The 15,520-nt window shown below is 56.3% G+C and overlaps 1 protein-coding gene across 1 annotated transcript; it reads left to right on the forward strand.

Annotated features, from left to right (window-relative positions):
- Positions 1–656: 656 nt before the first annotated feature.
- On the forward strand, positions 657–14,998 carry SELENON (selenoprotein N). Its single transcript, XM_087820228.1, has 12 exons — positions 657–848; positions 1,476–1,593; positions 4,922–5,055; positions 5,659–5,871; positions 6,043–6,167; positions 6,694–6,831; positions 8,554–8,635; positions 9,081–9,269; positions 9,619–9,724; positions 10,772–10,884; positions 10,977–11,078; positions 12,506–14,998. Exons 1-12 carry the CDS (start codon positions 657–659, stop codon positions 12,674–12,676), a joined length of 1,683 nt encoding a protein of 560 aa, XP_087676354.1. The 3' UTR covers positions 12,677–14,998.
- The last annotated feature ends 522 nt before the right edge of the window (positions 14,999–15,520 follow it).

Below are 15,520 nucleotides of genomic sequence, written 5' to 3' on the forward strand. Positions count from 1 at the left end.
ACCCCTCCTCGCCGGAGGAAAGCCGGGCCCTGACGGGCGAGGGTCTCGGGCCTGCACCCCTACCTGCGTGCGCCAGGTACCTCTGTCTCTGATAAACCTGCAGAGGCGGCCTTCCAGCTGGACCACAAAGGAAACAGGCGTTAAATTTTGCCATTTTTCTCTTTCTAGCTGACTGAAGGCATTTTAGAAGCAAGCGGGGTGAGAGTGGAGAGGGGTGTGCCCATCTGCTGCTTTAGACGCGCAGGGCCGCCGGAGGTGGACGCCAGGCCTGGGGGCCCATGAGCCCACGCCCCTGGAAGCTCCGGGCGTGCGGACCCTCCCCCCTCCGTCCCGGCCCCGCCCTTCTCCGCGTCCCCAGCCTGGAGTTGCTTCCCGCCTCCGCCTGCAGAGGGGCCGCGGGGAAGTGGATGTGCGGGAAGGAGGCACGGAGACGGCAGCAAGGACAGGCCTGAGGATGGCGGGGGCAGCAGGGGCTGCGGCATCCGGTACCGACTCGCCCAGGACCTGCTGACGCCGCCGCGCGCCCCGACCGCGCCAGGCGCGGGAGGCGGCCCCGGGGGTCCCGGCCCCACAGCCCGGAGGCCGCGCCCGCCCCGCCTCCCGGCCCCGCCCCGCCCCGCCCCGCCGGTCCCCGTCCCAGCCGCCCAGCCGCCGCCATGGGCCGGTCCCGGCCGGGCGAGCGCGGGCCCCCCAGCCCCCGCCCCGCCGCGCCGCCCGCGCCCCCCGCGCCCCCGCCGCGCCGCGCTCGCGCCCTGGCGCTGCTCGGGGCCCTGCTCGCCGCCGCCGCCGCGGCCGCCGCCGCCCGGGCCTATGCCCGCCACGCCGAGGCCCAGGCGGCCGCGCGGCAGGTCCGGCCGGGGGCGGGGGCGGGGGCGGGGGCGCGGGCACCGAGACGGGGGGAGGGGGCAGCGCGCGTCCGGGCCCCCGGTGGGGAGGCGGGGGAGGCGGGTGCATCCGCTGGAGGGGCCGGTGCGGGAGCGTCGGGAGGGTTGAGCTGCTGGGGAGGTGGAGAGGCGGCCTGGAGGGGGCCGGGGCCGGGGCCGGGGGTGGGGGGCGGGGGCGGGGCCTGGGGAGGGGCCGGGGGGCTGAGGGGGGCGGCTTGGAAGCGGGGGAGGAGAGGGTAGCAGGGGTTGGGCAGACTGGGAAGGACAGACTGCAGGGCGCAGTCCTCAGGACAGTGGCCTGCGGACCAACCTAGAGTGAAGCTGGCACCCGGAGAATTTGGAAGGGGGGCTGGGGAGCGCGGAGACAGCAGGGAGGGGAGGGGAGAGGGGACAGTGGGTCTCTGAATAGGGTGAAGTGGGCATGGCGCCTGATAGGAGGGACTGGGAAAGGCGGGACCACAGTGGATGGGCAGGGACCGGAGAAGGGGGCCTGGGGCCGCGGGGCGGCGGCATCTAGACCGATGGCCCAGGTGTTGAGGGAACTCGGGAAGAGGGCATCCAGCTGGTGTTGAGCCGGCCCTCCCCCAGCAGGAGTCGGCGCTGAAGGCCCTGGGGACAGAGGGCCTCTTCCTCTTCTCCTCCTTGGACACTGACGGGGATTTGTGCCTCAGCCCTGAGGAGTTCAGGCCCATCGCGGAGAAGCTGACAGGTACCAGGAGAAGCTGGGGACTGGGGAGGAGGGAGGGTTGTGGGTCCTGGCAGCCCTGGGGGCCTCCTGGCTCTGATACTTTCTAGCTGCTGGTTGGAGCAAGCTGCTTTGCGTGTGCACACACAACACACACACACACACACACACATACACACACACACTCCAGTCTGTACTCCTCACATGTGAATTGTACTGGTTAACATTCCCTGACCGCTTCCTCAGGGCCAGACAGACATCACTGAAGCACTTCATGGGAGTTATCTCATAGGATGCCCTATGAGATCCCCATGTTTATAGTTTGGGAGACTGAGACATAGGAAGGGTCACCGATTTGCCTGAGCTAGAAAGGGCAGAGCCAGGATCATCTGGCTCCAGGTCCTGCCCCAGGATTAGTGTGTCCGCAAAGTGACTGATAAGCAGTAGATAGTCAGTAGGGTCTATTCCAAATATTTTACTAAACATTAAACTCTCTTAGGTGCTGTCAGATTCCTGTCCCATTCTCTCTACCCATTTTCGCCTCACTGTAATCAGTGGGTTTTTGGGGGGGTTTTTGTAAAGATGAAGGCCTGAAACATCTGATGAATTATAAAATACTTCTCTCACCCCCTCACCACCACTCCAACCTCTGTGTCCATTTCTTGTGACATTTCTTGAACTTAGGATCTTGGGCATCTACTTCTTACCCAAATTGCCCATTGTAAGTAGGTCAATTGATGGGAAAGGCAAGAAGAGAAGCGAGCTGCTCTCCGGCAAGTAAGCACCAAAGCCCAGTGATGAGCTTCCTGGGTCTCAGGATGGGTCGGGTAGGTCCATCACTTGCTGGCCCGGTGACCTGTGGTCACTGCCAGAGGAGGAGAGTCAGATAAAAAATGCTAATTTGCCGGAGCAGACATGGGTCAGTGTCTCTGTGGCAGTCAGGTCTGTGGTGAAAGCAGACAGGCAGGTAAACAGGTCAGCCCTGTGTGGGCTCGCTTTGACCTCTTAATTTGGACACACTTCTCCAAGCACCCACAGAGCCATCTCCTCGTCAATTTTATGGCCAGTGAGCAAGAATTCCTCTGTAATGACATGTTGGCCAAGCCTGCTGGGCTTGGGGGCCTTTTTAATTTTTTTACATAAATTTTTTTCTCCGTTGGGAGAATAACCCCTCCCTCCCTTACCTCCGGAGCCACTGCGAGTGCAAAATTAGACCAACTTTGGGGAAAACAAAATAAAAAACAAAACAAAACAAAAACCACCAAATCTAAGCAACAAAAAGAGGTAAACAGTATTTTTAGCTGGTACAGTTGAGTGTTTAATTTTCTGCTTTATGCCTTAAAAGTTTTACAAACTGTTTATAGTGAGCAAATGTTACTTATATAAGTCAGGAAATAAAACTTTATTAAAAAACCAAAGGGCCATAAAATGCTGGACATTATTATTAATAATTATCTCTGACAACAGTAAAATAAATAAGCAAGCAGACTACTAACCCTGTACATCCTACTGTTCCCTTCCTCTGAGGTTCCCAGATGGCAGGTTTGGGGAAGATTTGCTGCATTAACTTACAAATGCAGTTATAACAGTGATTCTTTCAGACTGGGATTTGCATCAGGAGCCCTGGGAGTGCTAATTAAAAGGGCAGTTTGCTGATTCTGGCCCCTTAGGATTCTGACTCCATAGGGCTGAGATGGGTTCTGGGCATCCGTGGTTTAAAAGGCATCCTGAGGGATTCTGATGATCCTGGTTAAGAACTGCTTCAAATGTACCCATGCAGTCTGTCAGTCAGTCAGCAAATGCCCAGCACCATCTCTGTACCACGGGCCCTGGAGAGCAGATGTGACAAGATCCACCACTGCTTTATTCCATTCTGTGTCGTGGGGCCCTGCCCTTCTATTTGTCACCCCTTTTGAATTAGGTGTCATTTCTCCCTTATGCCTTCATCATGACTCCCTCCACACTTGAAAGATTGCAGACTTGGCACATCTCTGAGCAGGAAGAGATCCGAGAAATCAGGGTCAACCACTGCCAGTCCAGCCCTCCTTATACAGATGGGGAAATTTGCCACCCAGCCCCGCCAGAGTACCTCAGGTGGTTGAGCATTGTCCTGGGCACTGAAAGGTTGCTGATTCAATTTCCTGGTCAGGGCCCATACCTGGGTTGCGGGTTTGATCCCCAGTCAGGGAGCATACATGTCTCTCTCTCTCTCTCCCTTCCTCTCTCTCAGCATATCCTTTGATGAGGATTTTTTAAAAAAAGAAAGCTGCCACCCAGAAAATCAGGGAAAAGTGAGTCTCCTCCCTCCCAAACCAGTGCTTTTCTGTGACACCAAAGATGGCCTGATTCTGCTTCTTGCTTCATCCGTTGCTCTGGGTCCTGGGACTGAGAGCCTCTCCTTGCAGTGTTTGTTTCTTCATGAGATCCCACGACAGCATGGATAGTCCCCATTTCTCATGTAGGAAAACTAGAGAGGCTGAGCGATTTGCTCCAAATGGTCCAGGAAGTGGAGTCAACCTCAACTTGGAGCTGGGCTGGAGCTGGGCTGGGCTTTCCTCTCCTAGCCCTGGAAAATAGTTTCTCTCTTTGGTGCTGGGGATCCCAGCCACTGGGAGAGGCAGCTGCCTGCCCACAAGCCACCTTTGATGGCCCAGCACCAAATTCATCAGGGACTCGGTTTGGAGAGCAGAGGGAAGGGCGGCAGTGAGAATGTCCTTCCTGCGGCCAGCCTCGCCTGGTGGAGAGAGCACAGGTTGAAGTCTGGAGACTAGGTTTGAACCCAGCTCCCCAGCTCCCTAGCTCCCTGACCCTGAAACCTCTGGTAATAGTGACACAGTTAAAGTTTACTATGGGTTTGCTCTCTACCAGACCTAGTGCTAACACTACGTGGATTATCTCACTTAATCCTCATAACAAGCCGCCGGCCAACCACCACACAGCTGGTGAGGTGTGGGGCTGGGATTTGAACCTAGGTCATCTGGTTCCTGAGCTTTTGAGGAAACGGAGGCTGTGAGATTTTAACTCCCCCAGAAGAGGGTCGTAGTTAACCATGAGTTTGTAATGAAATAGGCCTGGGTTTGAATCCTGACTCCCCCACTACCTAGCTGTGTGACCTTGGGGAAGTGACATCACCTCTCTGAGCCTCCAATTTTTCATTCCTAAAACGGGAGTCTGTAGTAATGTTATCTGCCTCACAGGACTACTCTGAGACTAAAATGTGATACATACTGGTTGTTACTTGGGCGACTGTTAACTGTTCCTCCGCCCCCAGCTCCAAGCCTGGCTCCCTTAGTCACTGGCCAGAGTGGATGCCTAAGGGCAGAGCCCCTCTCCAGTGATCTGTGTCTCATAGGGTCAACTCCTACGACCAGCTACGAGGAGGAGGAGCTGCCCCCGGACCCCAGCGAGGAGACACTCACCATAGAAGCCCGATTCCAGCCGCTGCTCCCAGAGTCCATGACCAAGAGCAAAGATGGGTTCCTAGGGGTGAGTTGGGGTAAGGCAGGGGGCTCCCCACAGGTAGGACCATAGACAGGAGGACCATCTGCGTGCACTCCCCGCCTGAGAATGGGGCTGTGTTTGTCTCGTCTTCTTCCTGTATCAGCTGCCCTCTGCGCAGCCAATGTTCCAGGCCTTGGGGTCCAAAAGCGGGTGCACTACCATCCCTGCTGTCCAGGAACACAGTCTGGGGGAGGCAGGAGGGATAGCATGAGCTTGGAACCCACGTGGGGGGTCTGGGATGGCTGCCTGGAGCAGTGACATCTGACAGCTTGCAGGGGGAGGAGGGCTTGGCCAGATGAAGCAGGGGAAGGAAGGGTGTGGTTGGAGGAAATAGCAAGTGCACTAGTGATGCAGTCGCCTCACTTCAAATTGTTACTTTCTACAAGTCGGCCGTCTCCCCGCAGCCTGTGTTCTCATTTGCCTGTGTTCTCATTTGTGCATCGCTGGGCCCCTAGCACAGTGCCCCGTACCTGACAGGGGTGCCCCACTCTGTGAGGTTCTGCCCCCAGCCGAGGGCCGGGGGGTGGGAGGACGCCTGACAAAGTCGTGGTGCTCGGTGCCCCAGAGCTTCGGCTCTCTCTGCCCCAGGTCTCCCGCCTGGCCCTGTCTGGCCTCCGCAACTGGACGACCGCAGCCTTGCCAAGTGCACAGTTTGCCGCCCGCCACTTCCGGCCCTTCCTTCCCCCTCGGGGCCAGGCAGAGCTGGGTGAGCCCTGGTGGATCATCCCCAGTGAGCTGAGCGTCTTCACTGGCTATCTGTCCAACAACCGCTTCTACCCCCCACCACCCAAGGGCAAGGAGGTAAGGGCAGCCCATGGGAGCCCTGGGCCCTGCGTCCCTCCCCTTCTTCACCTGGACAGCCATGCCAGGCCTACCCCACCTGCTGTCCACCTCCCTCTGGACCCACCTCCACCCTGAGCCCTAGGCCTGCAGGGCCCGGCAGCCAGCCTGGTCCCACTGCCCTTCCCCCAGGTCATCATCCACCGGCTCCTGAGCATGTTCCACCCACGGCCCTTTGTGAAGACCCGCTTTGCCCCTCAGGGGGCAGTCGCCTGCCTGACTGCCATCAGTGACTTCTACTACACTGTGATGTTCAGGTGGGTGGTCCTCCCAGCCCCATCCTTTCCTCCCACATGGGCCTGAGACTCCAGGGCAGCACAGAAGAGCACAGCAAGGGGAGAGCAGGCCTGGCTCCACCACTTAGCATCCTGCATTCTTGGGCTCTCTGAGCCTCGGTTTCTTCATGTGAAGATCAAGGGTGGTGACTTCCTTCTAGGAGGAAAAGGGCCAGAGCATCTTTAGCACAGGGCTGGTGGCTGTGATTGTCATCCATACAGAAGAGGGGTGTCTAGAGCTGTGATGGCAGGTCCCACACACTCTTGAGAGACTGAGAGAGCTCAGAGGAGGGCCAGACAAGGCTTCCGAAGGCAGCATGTGAATTGGGCCCTGAGGATGGGTGGTGCTTGGAGGCCTTGAACCTTCTCCCTGCCCCACGCTCTCCTTACCCCCTGCCGAGCCCTGTCCCCCCCCCCACATGGAGCCTGGTTCCCAGGCTTTGGGGCAGGTGTGAGAGGGTGGCTCCCGCTCAGCGGGGCCTGCTCCCAGCTGGGCTCCTTCCCCCAGGATCCACGCCGAGTTCCAGCTCAGTGAGCCGCCCGACTTCCCTTTCTGGTTCTCACCCGGCCAGTTCACCGGCCACATCACCCTCTCCAAAGACGCCACCCACGTCCGCGACTTCCGGCTCTTCGTGCCCAACCACAGGTGGGAGCTTTGGCCCAAGTCCCTGGCTCCAGGGTTGGAATCGGGTGACTAGAGGTCCCCCTCAGTCTCTGTCCTTGGGAGAGGCCTGGGCACCCTTTTGGGAGGGACCAAGGGCTAACCCAGGAAGAGGCAGCTTGCAGCAGATTGAGGAGGGTCATTCCATCATTTGACAAGCATGTCCCAGGTGCTGCATGGGCTGAGCCCACCTACCAACTGTGTGCCCAGGACCCAGCGCAGCAGCAACAGACCCTCCTTGAAGCTGGAGCCTCTTCACCCTCATAACGCTGATCCATAACCACAGCCTGCTTATGCCATCCTAGCGGGAGGCCAGCAGGTGGGCAGGGACTTGACTGGTTGGAGTCTAGAAAGGCTTCTCAGCCCAGCTGGCATGGCTTGGTGGTTGAGAATTGACCTGTGATCCAGGAGATCATGATTCGACTCCCGGTCAGGGTACATGCCCGGGTTGCAGGCTCAATCCCCAGTAGGGGGCATGCAGGACGTAGCCGATCAATGACTCTCTCATCATTGGTGATCTCTCCCTCTCCTTCTCCCTCTCCCTTCCTCTTTCTGACATCAATAAAGACATATTTTTTTAAAAAATAGAAAGGCTTCTCAGAGAAAGGGACATCTAGGCAGAGACTTGGGAGCTGAGGAGGGTTTAGCCAGGTAGAGGAACAGCACATGCAGAGGCCTGAGAGCAGGCCCTCTGCTGCCTGTAGTTGCTACCACTGGGCCTTAGGGGCTTCTGGGATGGCTCTGTGCCAGCCACCTGCCTGCCTGCCTGGCCAGCTTAGGGTCAACCTCTTGTTGGAGGATCAGAAGACCTGGAGACCCAGGTTTTGAGTCTTTCTTGACTCCTAAGTGGCCACTTAGTGACTGTACAGGGAGAAAACCTGGGGTGGGAGCAGGGAGGCCCAGAGTTAAGTCTCTCAGCTGTGATACCAGTGGACTGCATGTCTAGGGGCAAGGCCCTGGGCCTCGGTTTCTTCATTTTCTAGATAGGAGGCTGGCAGGGGTGAGGGGATGGTCGGGATGACCTAGGAAGAGAAAGTTGCCCCTAGGAACTGAGTGGCTTCCTCTCCTTTGACTCCTCCTTCCTCTGCTCAGTAGGCAAGCACCTGTGTTCCACAGGCTCAGCCCAGGTCACACCTGCCTCCACCCCAGGGCTGAAGGTGGGGGGTCCTGGACTGGATAAAACAGAAGGAGAGGGGTAAATGACCAGGACCAGGCCACAGGGACTCCTGACCCCCTCTGAGGGCACCCAGCTCACTCTGCCCATAGTGGTTGGTTGTCAGTCTTGGGGTGCCTCCATGTGGCAGATCTGCAGATGGCACCTGGTCAGGCCAGACTTCCTGCTGGAGGACTGTGCCAGATTGTCAGTCCGCTCCACTGTGTCCTGGGGGATGCACTGATTTCTGCCTAGAAGGGTCGAAAGCAATACAAAAGTCATGGGTGTGAAAGCCCTTTGTGAACATGAGGGTTGGGCCCCTGGAGGGGGTGTGGTTGCAGTGCCTTAGGAAGAGCAACCGGGGAGAGGAAAGGGCCCAGGCTCTTCAGTCCGAGTCGCAGCAGCACTGAGTTCTTGGGTTCAATTTGCCAAGCCTCAGTGTCCTCATCTGTAAAATGGGGACAGCTGTGTGCTTTCAGCAAGATACTGTCTGACATATGTTCATGGGCCTTGCTGATGGTGCTCTGCCCTGGCCACTCTCTCCCCGTGTCCAGGTCTCTGAATGTGGACATGGAGTGGCTGTATGGGGCCGGTGAGAATAGCAATATGGAGGTGGACATTGGCTACATACCCCAGGTGAGCGCACAGGTGGTCCCTACCCAGCTAGGAAGGCGGGGCTCAGCTGCAAGGCTCTGTCACCGGGCCTCTCAGCCTGGCTGCAGGGAGGGCCCAGTTGGCGAGGGGCCTCAGGGCAATCCAGGGTCAAGGATGGAGCTCCTGGCAGACTGAGGCCAACTGTCCCAAAGTAGGATTCTGGGAAGCCACCTGAATGCACACAGAACCCAGCATCTGCCGTGTCCCTCGGATAGCATCACGCAGTGGAAGGAGCCCTGGCTGGACACTGGCCCTGACCTGGACTCACTGCATAGCCTTGACCAGGCCCTTCCCTTCCCTGTGCCTCAGTTTCCCCACCTCTGCAATGAGTGGGGTCCCTTTGAGGGTCTCTCGGGCCCCTTGAGGATTCTTGCCCATCTCTGAGATATCCCTGACTGAGGTCACCCCTTGCTGACCTCTGGCCTAGATGGAGTTGGAGGCCACAGGCCCCTCAGTACCCTCTGTGATCCTGGACGAGAATGGCAACATGATTGACAGCCGCCTGCCCTCAGGGGAACCCCTTCAGTTTGTGTTTGAGGAGATCAAGTGGCAGCAGGAGCTAAGCTGGGAGGAGGCCGCCCGGCGCCTAGAGGTGGCCATGTACCCCTTCAAGAAGGTGAGAGTGGGCAGGGATGAGGGCAGGGCACACAGTTTATGGGGCTGGGGCTGGAGCTGTGGGAACAGCAGGTGGGCACAGGGCACTGGGCTGTGTGCAGTGCTTGCTACTTAGGCTTTCTCCCTGCAGGGCCCAGTGGTGCCAGGGGAGCCTCCCTTCACCATTTGGGACTTGGAGGAGGCATCCCCCATCTCAGCAACACCCCTTCACACGCACACACACTCACACACACACACATTATACTACACACACACACACACATATGCATATACATACAAGGTACACACTCAGCCCCTGAATGGGACCCTGGCTGCACACAGTAGCTCCTCTCTGTCTTGACTTGGCCCAGGTCACCTACCTGCCATTCATCGAGGCCTTCGACCAAGCGAAGGCCAAGAACAAGCTGGTGCACTCGATCCTGCTGTGGGGGGCCCTGGATGACCAGTCCTGCTGAGGTGAGGAGCCCAAGGGGAGGATGGAGGGGGAGTGTCACACCTCATGGGGTATAAAGGATCTAAGACCAATGGGCCTCTCCTTTTGGAGCATGAGGGACTTGGGGCCTATACAGGGTAGGGGCGGGGGGAGGGCTTTGGAGGTTTCTGTGCTGAGCTCAGAGGAGGCTGCTGGATACAGTAGAAAGAGCCCAACTAGCCAGTTTCAGCTTAGAAACCTTGGCCAAGCGACTTCTCCCTGAGCCTCAGTTTTCTCAACAGCAAAAGAGGAATAACATACCTCCCAGAGTTGTGAGAAATGGCGTGAAAGTGCCTGTGCTCTGCTAAGTGTGGCACACAGTGAGATAAAAAATAAAACTGCCAGAGGCTGGGCATGCATTTGCTTATCCAGAGAATTCACCAAAGACCTGCTGCGTGCCAGGTTCTTCAGCTGTCACACAGCGGGTACAAAGATGAGTAATGCGATGAGCCTGGCCTCGTCAGTCAGTCAGCAATCCTGGGTGCCCCTTGCCACGCCATCAGCTAGGTGCTGGGGGTCTTGCAATGAGGAAGGCAGAAGTGGTGCTTGTCCTTGGGGAGTGCACAGTGCAGGGCAGAAGGCAGACGGTGAGTGAGTAAGTACAAGCATGGTGAGTGTTACACAGGCAAGGTCCAGAGGGGCATGAGGGTGTGTAACTGAGGTGTCGGGAGACTTCTTAGAGAAAGTGACGTTTAAGATGAGACTTTGAAGGATGAGTAGGAGTTTGTCAAGTGACAGGAGGAAGAGTATTTTAGGTATAAGAACAGTCTGTGCAAAGGCCCTGGGACACAGAGTTTCGTGGATTTGAGACTACAGGTCCCTGGGTAGGGCTCCACCCTAAATCTCAGCCCAGGATGCCAGTATGTTGATGTGAATTACAGCTACCATTTATTCTGCACCTACAGACTCTTGACTCTGTTATTTCACCTGGGTGCACAGGCCATTCTGTAGTCCACAAGGCTTATTGCTGGTTGAGCCAGTAAGACATGTGGGGATGCCTCACTCTTCGGGCCTTGCCTCTCCCTGCACAGGTTCAGGGCGGACTCTCCGGGAGACGGTCCTGGAAAGTTCGCCCATCCTTGCCCTCCTCAACGAGAGCTTCATTAGCACCTGGTCCCAGGTGAAGGAGCTGGAGGACCTGCAGGTGAGTAGGGGGTGGCTGGGAACACCCCTTAGGAGCCCCTAGAACAGTACTGGGGGCTGAGGCATCAGGAGTGTGCCCGACTGTCCCCATAGAACAATCAGGAGAACCCATCCCACAAGAAGCTGGCCGACCTGCACCTGGAGAAGTACAGCTTCCCCGTGGAGATGATGATCTGTCTGCCCAATGGCACTGTGGTAGGTTACCTCCATTCCCTACACCCAGTCCAGGCCTGGCACTGGGTAGAGGAAGCAGCCAGCCAGGGGCACAGACTCACAGGCCTCATCAGGCTTCCGGTCTGGCTCCACCACCTCCTGGCTGGTCTCTTAGCCAGCCTGAGCCTCAGTTATCACATCTATAAAATAGGAATCCTGATGCCCAGTGTCGTATCAGTGTCTGGATTCTGCTATGGGAAGGGGGACCCCAACAGCATTTTGGGGACTAGGAAGCAGTAGGTACAGTGTAGCAGCAGAGTGGAAAGAGGCATAAGGCTCACCTTGGACCTCTGCAGTCATCCCTGGGATGGAAGAAGGAGGGACGGGCCAGGCCTTGTGACAGGTAGAGAGGACCAGGGACACCCCCCAGGCCCAGCCAAACTTCAAGACTCGACTTCTCCCTAAGGTCCCCTTATGAGCACCAAGCACGTCCTCCAGTTGGATTCTCACAGGAGCTTTGGGAGCTAGATGATTACAAATGCCCACTTTATAGACAAGGAAACTGAGGCTCAAAAGGTCCAGAGACTTGGTGACACTTGCACAAGTAAGAAGTGTAGCTGAGTCCTGGCCAGGTGGCTCAGATGGTTGGAGCATCAGCCCCTGCACTGAAGGGTCACTGGTTTAATTCCCAGTCAGGGCACATACCTGGGTTTCAGGTTCATTCCACGGTCAGGATGCATATGGACGTGTACAGAAGGCAACCGATCAATGGTTCTCTGTCACATCGATGTTTCTCTCGCTCTTATAAACAAAAAAACATATCCTCAGGTGAGGATTTAAAGAAAGCTGTGTAGCTGACTTTGAAACCAGACCTGCCTGGGAGCCTCAGCATCTCCTGCTCTTCCTGACCAAACGGAGTGTGGAGTTCAGGGGTCACGGGAGCAAAGGAGTGGGGGTGGGGTGCGGCGAGAGAAAGGTGAATTGAAAGGCATTAGGTTTTCATCTAGTGGAGGAGGAGAGTGAGTTCTGTGGTCAGAGGGCCCTGTGTGAGCAGAGGCAGGAGGGAACCAGCCTGGCCCCAGGTTGGGTTCTTTTCTCTTTTTTTTAATATATTTTTATTGTTTTCAGAGAGAGGAAGGAAGAGGGAGAGAGAGCTAGAAACATCAATGATCAGAGTCATTGATCAGCTGCCTCCTGCATGCCCCTGCTGGGGATTGAGTCTGCAACCCTGGCACGTGCCCTGACCAGGAATCGAACTGTAATCTCCTGGATCCTAGATCGACACACAACCGCTGAGCCATGCCGGCTGGTCCAGGGCTGGGTTCTGACAAGGGTTCCTCTGTCTGCCATCCACTCAGTGAGGGCAGTTGAGGCCTGAGAGTGGCCACTTCTCCCGAGAAGCTGAGCAGACAGAGCAGAGGGGCTGCGAGCCTGGGTGGGCCCCGTGCCTCACCGAGCCTTTCTCTAAGGTCCACCACATCAATGCCAACTACTTCTTGGACATCACCTCCATGAAGCCTGAGGACATCGAGAACAACGCCTTCAGCTTCTCGTCCACCTTTGAAGACCCGTCCACAGCCACCTACATGCAGTTCCTGAAGGAGGGCCTGCGGCGCGGCCTGCCCCTCCTCCAGCCCTAGTGTGCCTGCCTCATCCGTGCCAGGAGGCTGAGAGGGGAGCTGGAAAGAAAGGCCTCCAGCAGCGATGAACAGGCCGTCGGCCTAGAGCCAGAGTGGTCCTCACACATTTCAAACGTCAGGCATTCCCCCCCCACCATGCCCAGGTTGCCTCTGAGGTGGGAGCTAGCCTATTGCATCTGTTATGGGGGGGTTGACAAGGAAGTGCCTGGGCTGACCGGTGGGTGAACCTCCAGCTCCAGCTGCCACCATCAGCCCTTTACTACCCACCCGGCTCCGGAAGCTGCTTCGGACCTCCCAAACAGAGCCTGGAGTCATTTCCCTAGGCATCACCCTCAGGCACATAGTCCAGGCCCTTGTGGGGTGAAGAACAGGGAGAAGTGGGTGCTCGGAAAACAGGGCCACCCCTTTCACCTTACCTTATCACCCCTTCCCAAAGGAACATCCAGAAGTCCTGGCATGGGGTGGGGATGGGGGTGCCAGAGAAGTGCTTTTGCTTTTGTCCGGAGCTGCCTTCCTGGCCACAGTCCTTGCTGCCCTGTGCCTGGTGTCCCTGCTTGGGTCAGTCTCAGCTGGAGACTTTGGAGGGCAGAACTCTCCTCCAGAGGGGAAACCACATAGTACCCCAGACTTTGGCTCCCAGAGCAGTCTCATCTATCCGACCTATTGATAGGACCCCCAAACCTGTTTTGGGACTTGCTGAAGGCCAGCTGTGTGGGAAGATTTACTGTGAAGTAGGCTGCTGCCCTTAGCAAGGGGGTCCACTGAGGGGTCCCTGAGGCCCAGACCCAAGGCACCCCCCTACCAACCCCAGCACAGGGTCACAGTAGACTACTGGAGCCAGAGCCCTGGTGTTGCCTCCTGCCCCTGACACCTCAGTTCCACAGCAGCGTAACCCAGCCAAAGAACAGGGCCTCCCCCAGAGGCGACTGTCAGGGCCCCCAGACCAGCTTGTCCACCATTGGGTGACTATTGACTCTCTTTGGCCACTCTTAGGACCTTGTTCACATCCCAAGCCACTGACCACGGCCAGTCTCTTTTTTATAGGTGCAGAAAAGTGTTTTTACGTGAACTTTCTCACAGTTTGTAGGTATTTTTGATAACCCCAGCTCTAAGGAGAAGGAAGGGGTAGGCTTCCCCCAGCAGCTGCCCCATGATGGCTGGATCTGAAATCCTGGATGGATCCAGCTTGATGTGTCTGTAGCTGCACCCATGGGAAGAAACATTCCTCTCTTCCTTCTCTTCTAGTTTTTTAAAAACAGCCCTCAGAGGGTCAATACATCCTTACTCTCCACTCAGGCCCATGAGGCCCCTAGGGCTTTTGTTAAGGCCAGGGCGCCAAGCCTGCTCCCTGCCCTCGCCCCGCAGGGCTCACTCTGAAACCTGGAAGAGGAAGGAAGGCGGACGGTTCATCAGACACCCCCCCAGGCCTTCATCGGCCAAGTTCCCTGGCCTGCCTCCCACTGGAGTAGCCACCCTGAGCCTTCTCTATCTGAGGCACTTTGTTAAGATTACGTCTTTTCTCATTTAATCCTCGCAACAGGCCTGTGAGGCAGCTATTAATCATTCCCATTTTGCAGATGAAGAAACTGTGCCTCAGGGAAATGACTTGCCCAGCGTCACCCAGTGGGAAAGTTGAGATTCAGCCTGAGTCTTGATTCTGGGGTGTTTTGTTTTGCATTGCACCCCTACCTGTCCCCTGCCTGTTTTCACTGAAGTGAAAAAGAAAGACTTTCAACCCAAAATGTCTCATTCCCTTCTGATCTCTAGACCAAATGAGGCATGAGCCAACAAGCTCAGCCAAGTTCTTTATGTCCTGGGAGGCCTGCTTCCATGCCCTTTACAGGGAGGGAGGGTCCCTAAACCTATCTCTGCTTCCAAGCATGGGTGCAGTAAGGTACTGACTGCTTGGGTTTTCAGCATCCTCATCAGATGCTTCTACCCAATTCCCATGTGCCTCAAAGCTCATGGTGGGGGAGGGCCCCCAGCTGCCCTCTTGTCACACCTCTGCCACTTCCCTCACCTGTCCCCATCATGTCCTGTAATAAAATTGGAGAGATAAGGGTGGTTTGAAGTGCCTTTGAGTGGGATGTTGTTCAGTTTTGTCCTTGATCTGACTTCCCTGTGGGACTGGCTTGCTAGATGGGCAAGGGAACGTGGCTGGAATGCCTTTGGGGACTATCTTCTCTGTCACAAGAGGGCTTGAGTGACTTTCTTAAAATAATTTTGTGAGGGACCTATATTTAGGATCTGATGCTGTGTTAATAAAGTCAAACCCGTTGTCTTAGAAGCACAGCTTGAGACAGGCATTAGGTAAATTTTTTTTTTTTTTTTTGAGGGAGTGGACTTCAGGAAAAACCTATAAAAAGTGAAGCAAAAGGGGAAAGGAAAAATGCTGAGCAGGGATAGCGTCAAAGCCTGGCCTTGGCCTGATCACAGGAAAGGAGCTCTGGAGCATAAACCACATCACAAAGTTGAACCAGCCTTTTGTAACCTGTATCAGTCAGTCATTGGCTAGTGGGGTGGAGTAGCTTCCCAGGATAGGGCCTCCACACTCCCTTCTGCAAGGACAGTTTTCCAGAAAAGGGAGCAGCTGGAGGATGGATTCACTGGCAGAGTAAAGGGGACCTGGGTGGGGCACCAAGACAGCATCTACCACGTCCAGGAAAGACAGCTAGGGTGGATTTGCAAGATCTGCATTACCCAGGACGGTGAAATCAATGATTAAACAGTTTGCTGTCCTGGAAAAAGGGCTGGACCTGGAAGTCAACATCATTTGAAATGTGGTGGTGCTTGGGGACAACCTCTGAGGTCTCTGGCCAAGACTGGCTAACAATTTGCAGAGTC

This window comes from Miniopterus natalensis, chromosome 9 (assembly GCF_054644295.1).
Source record: "Miniopterus natalensis isolate mMinNat1 chromosome 9, mMinNat1.hap1, whole genome shotgun sequence".
Taxonomy (NCBI): Eukaryota; Metazoa; Chordata; class Mammalia; order Chiroptera; family Miniopteridae; genus Miniopterus; species Miniopterus natalensis.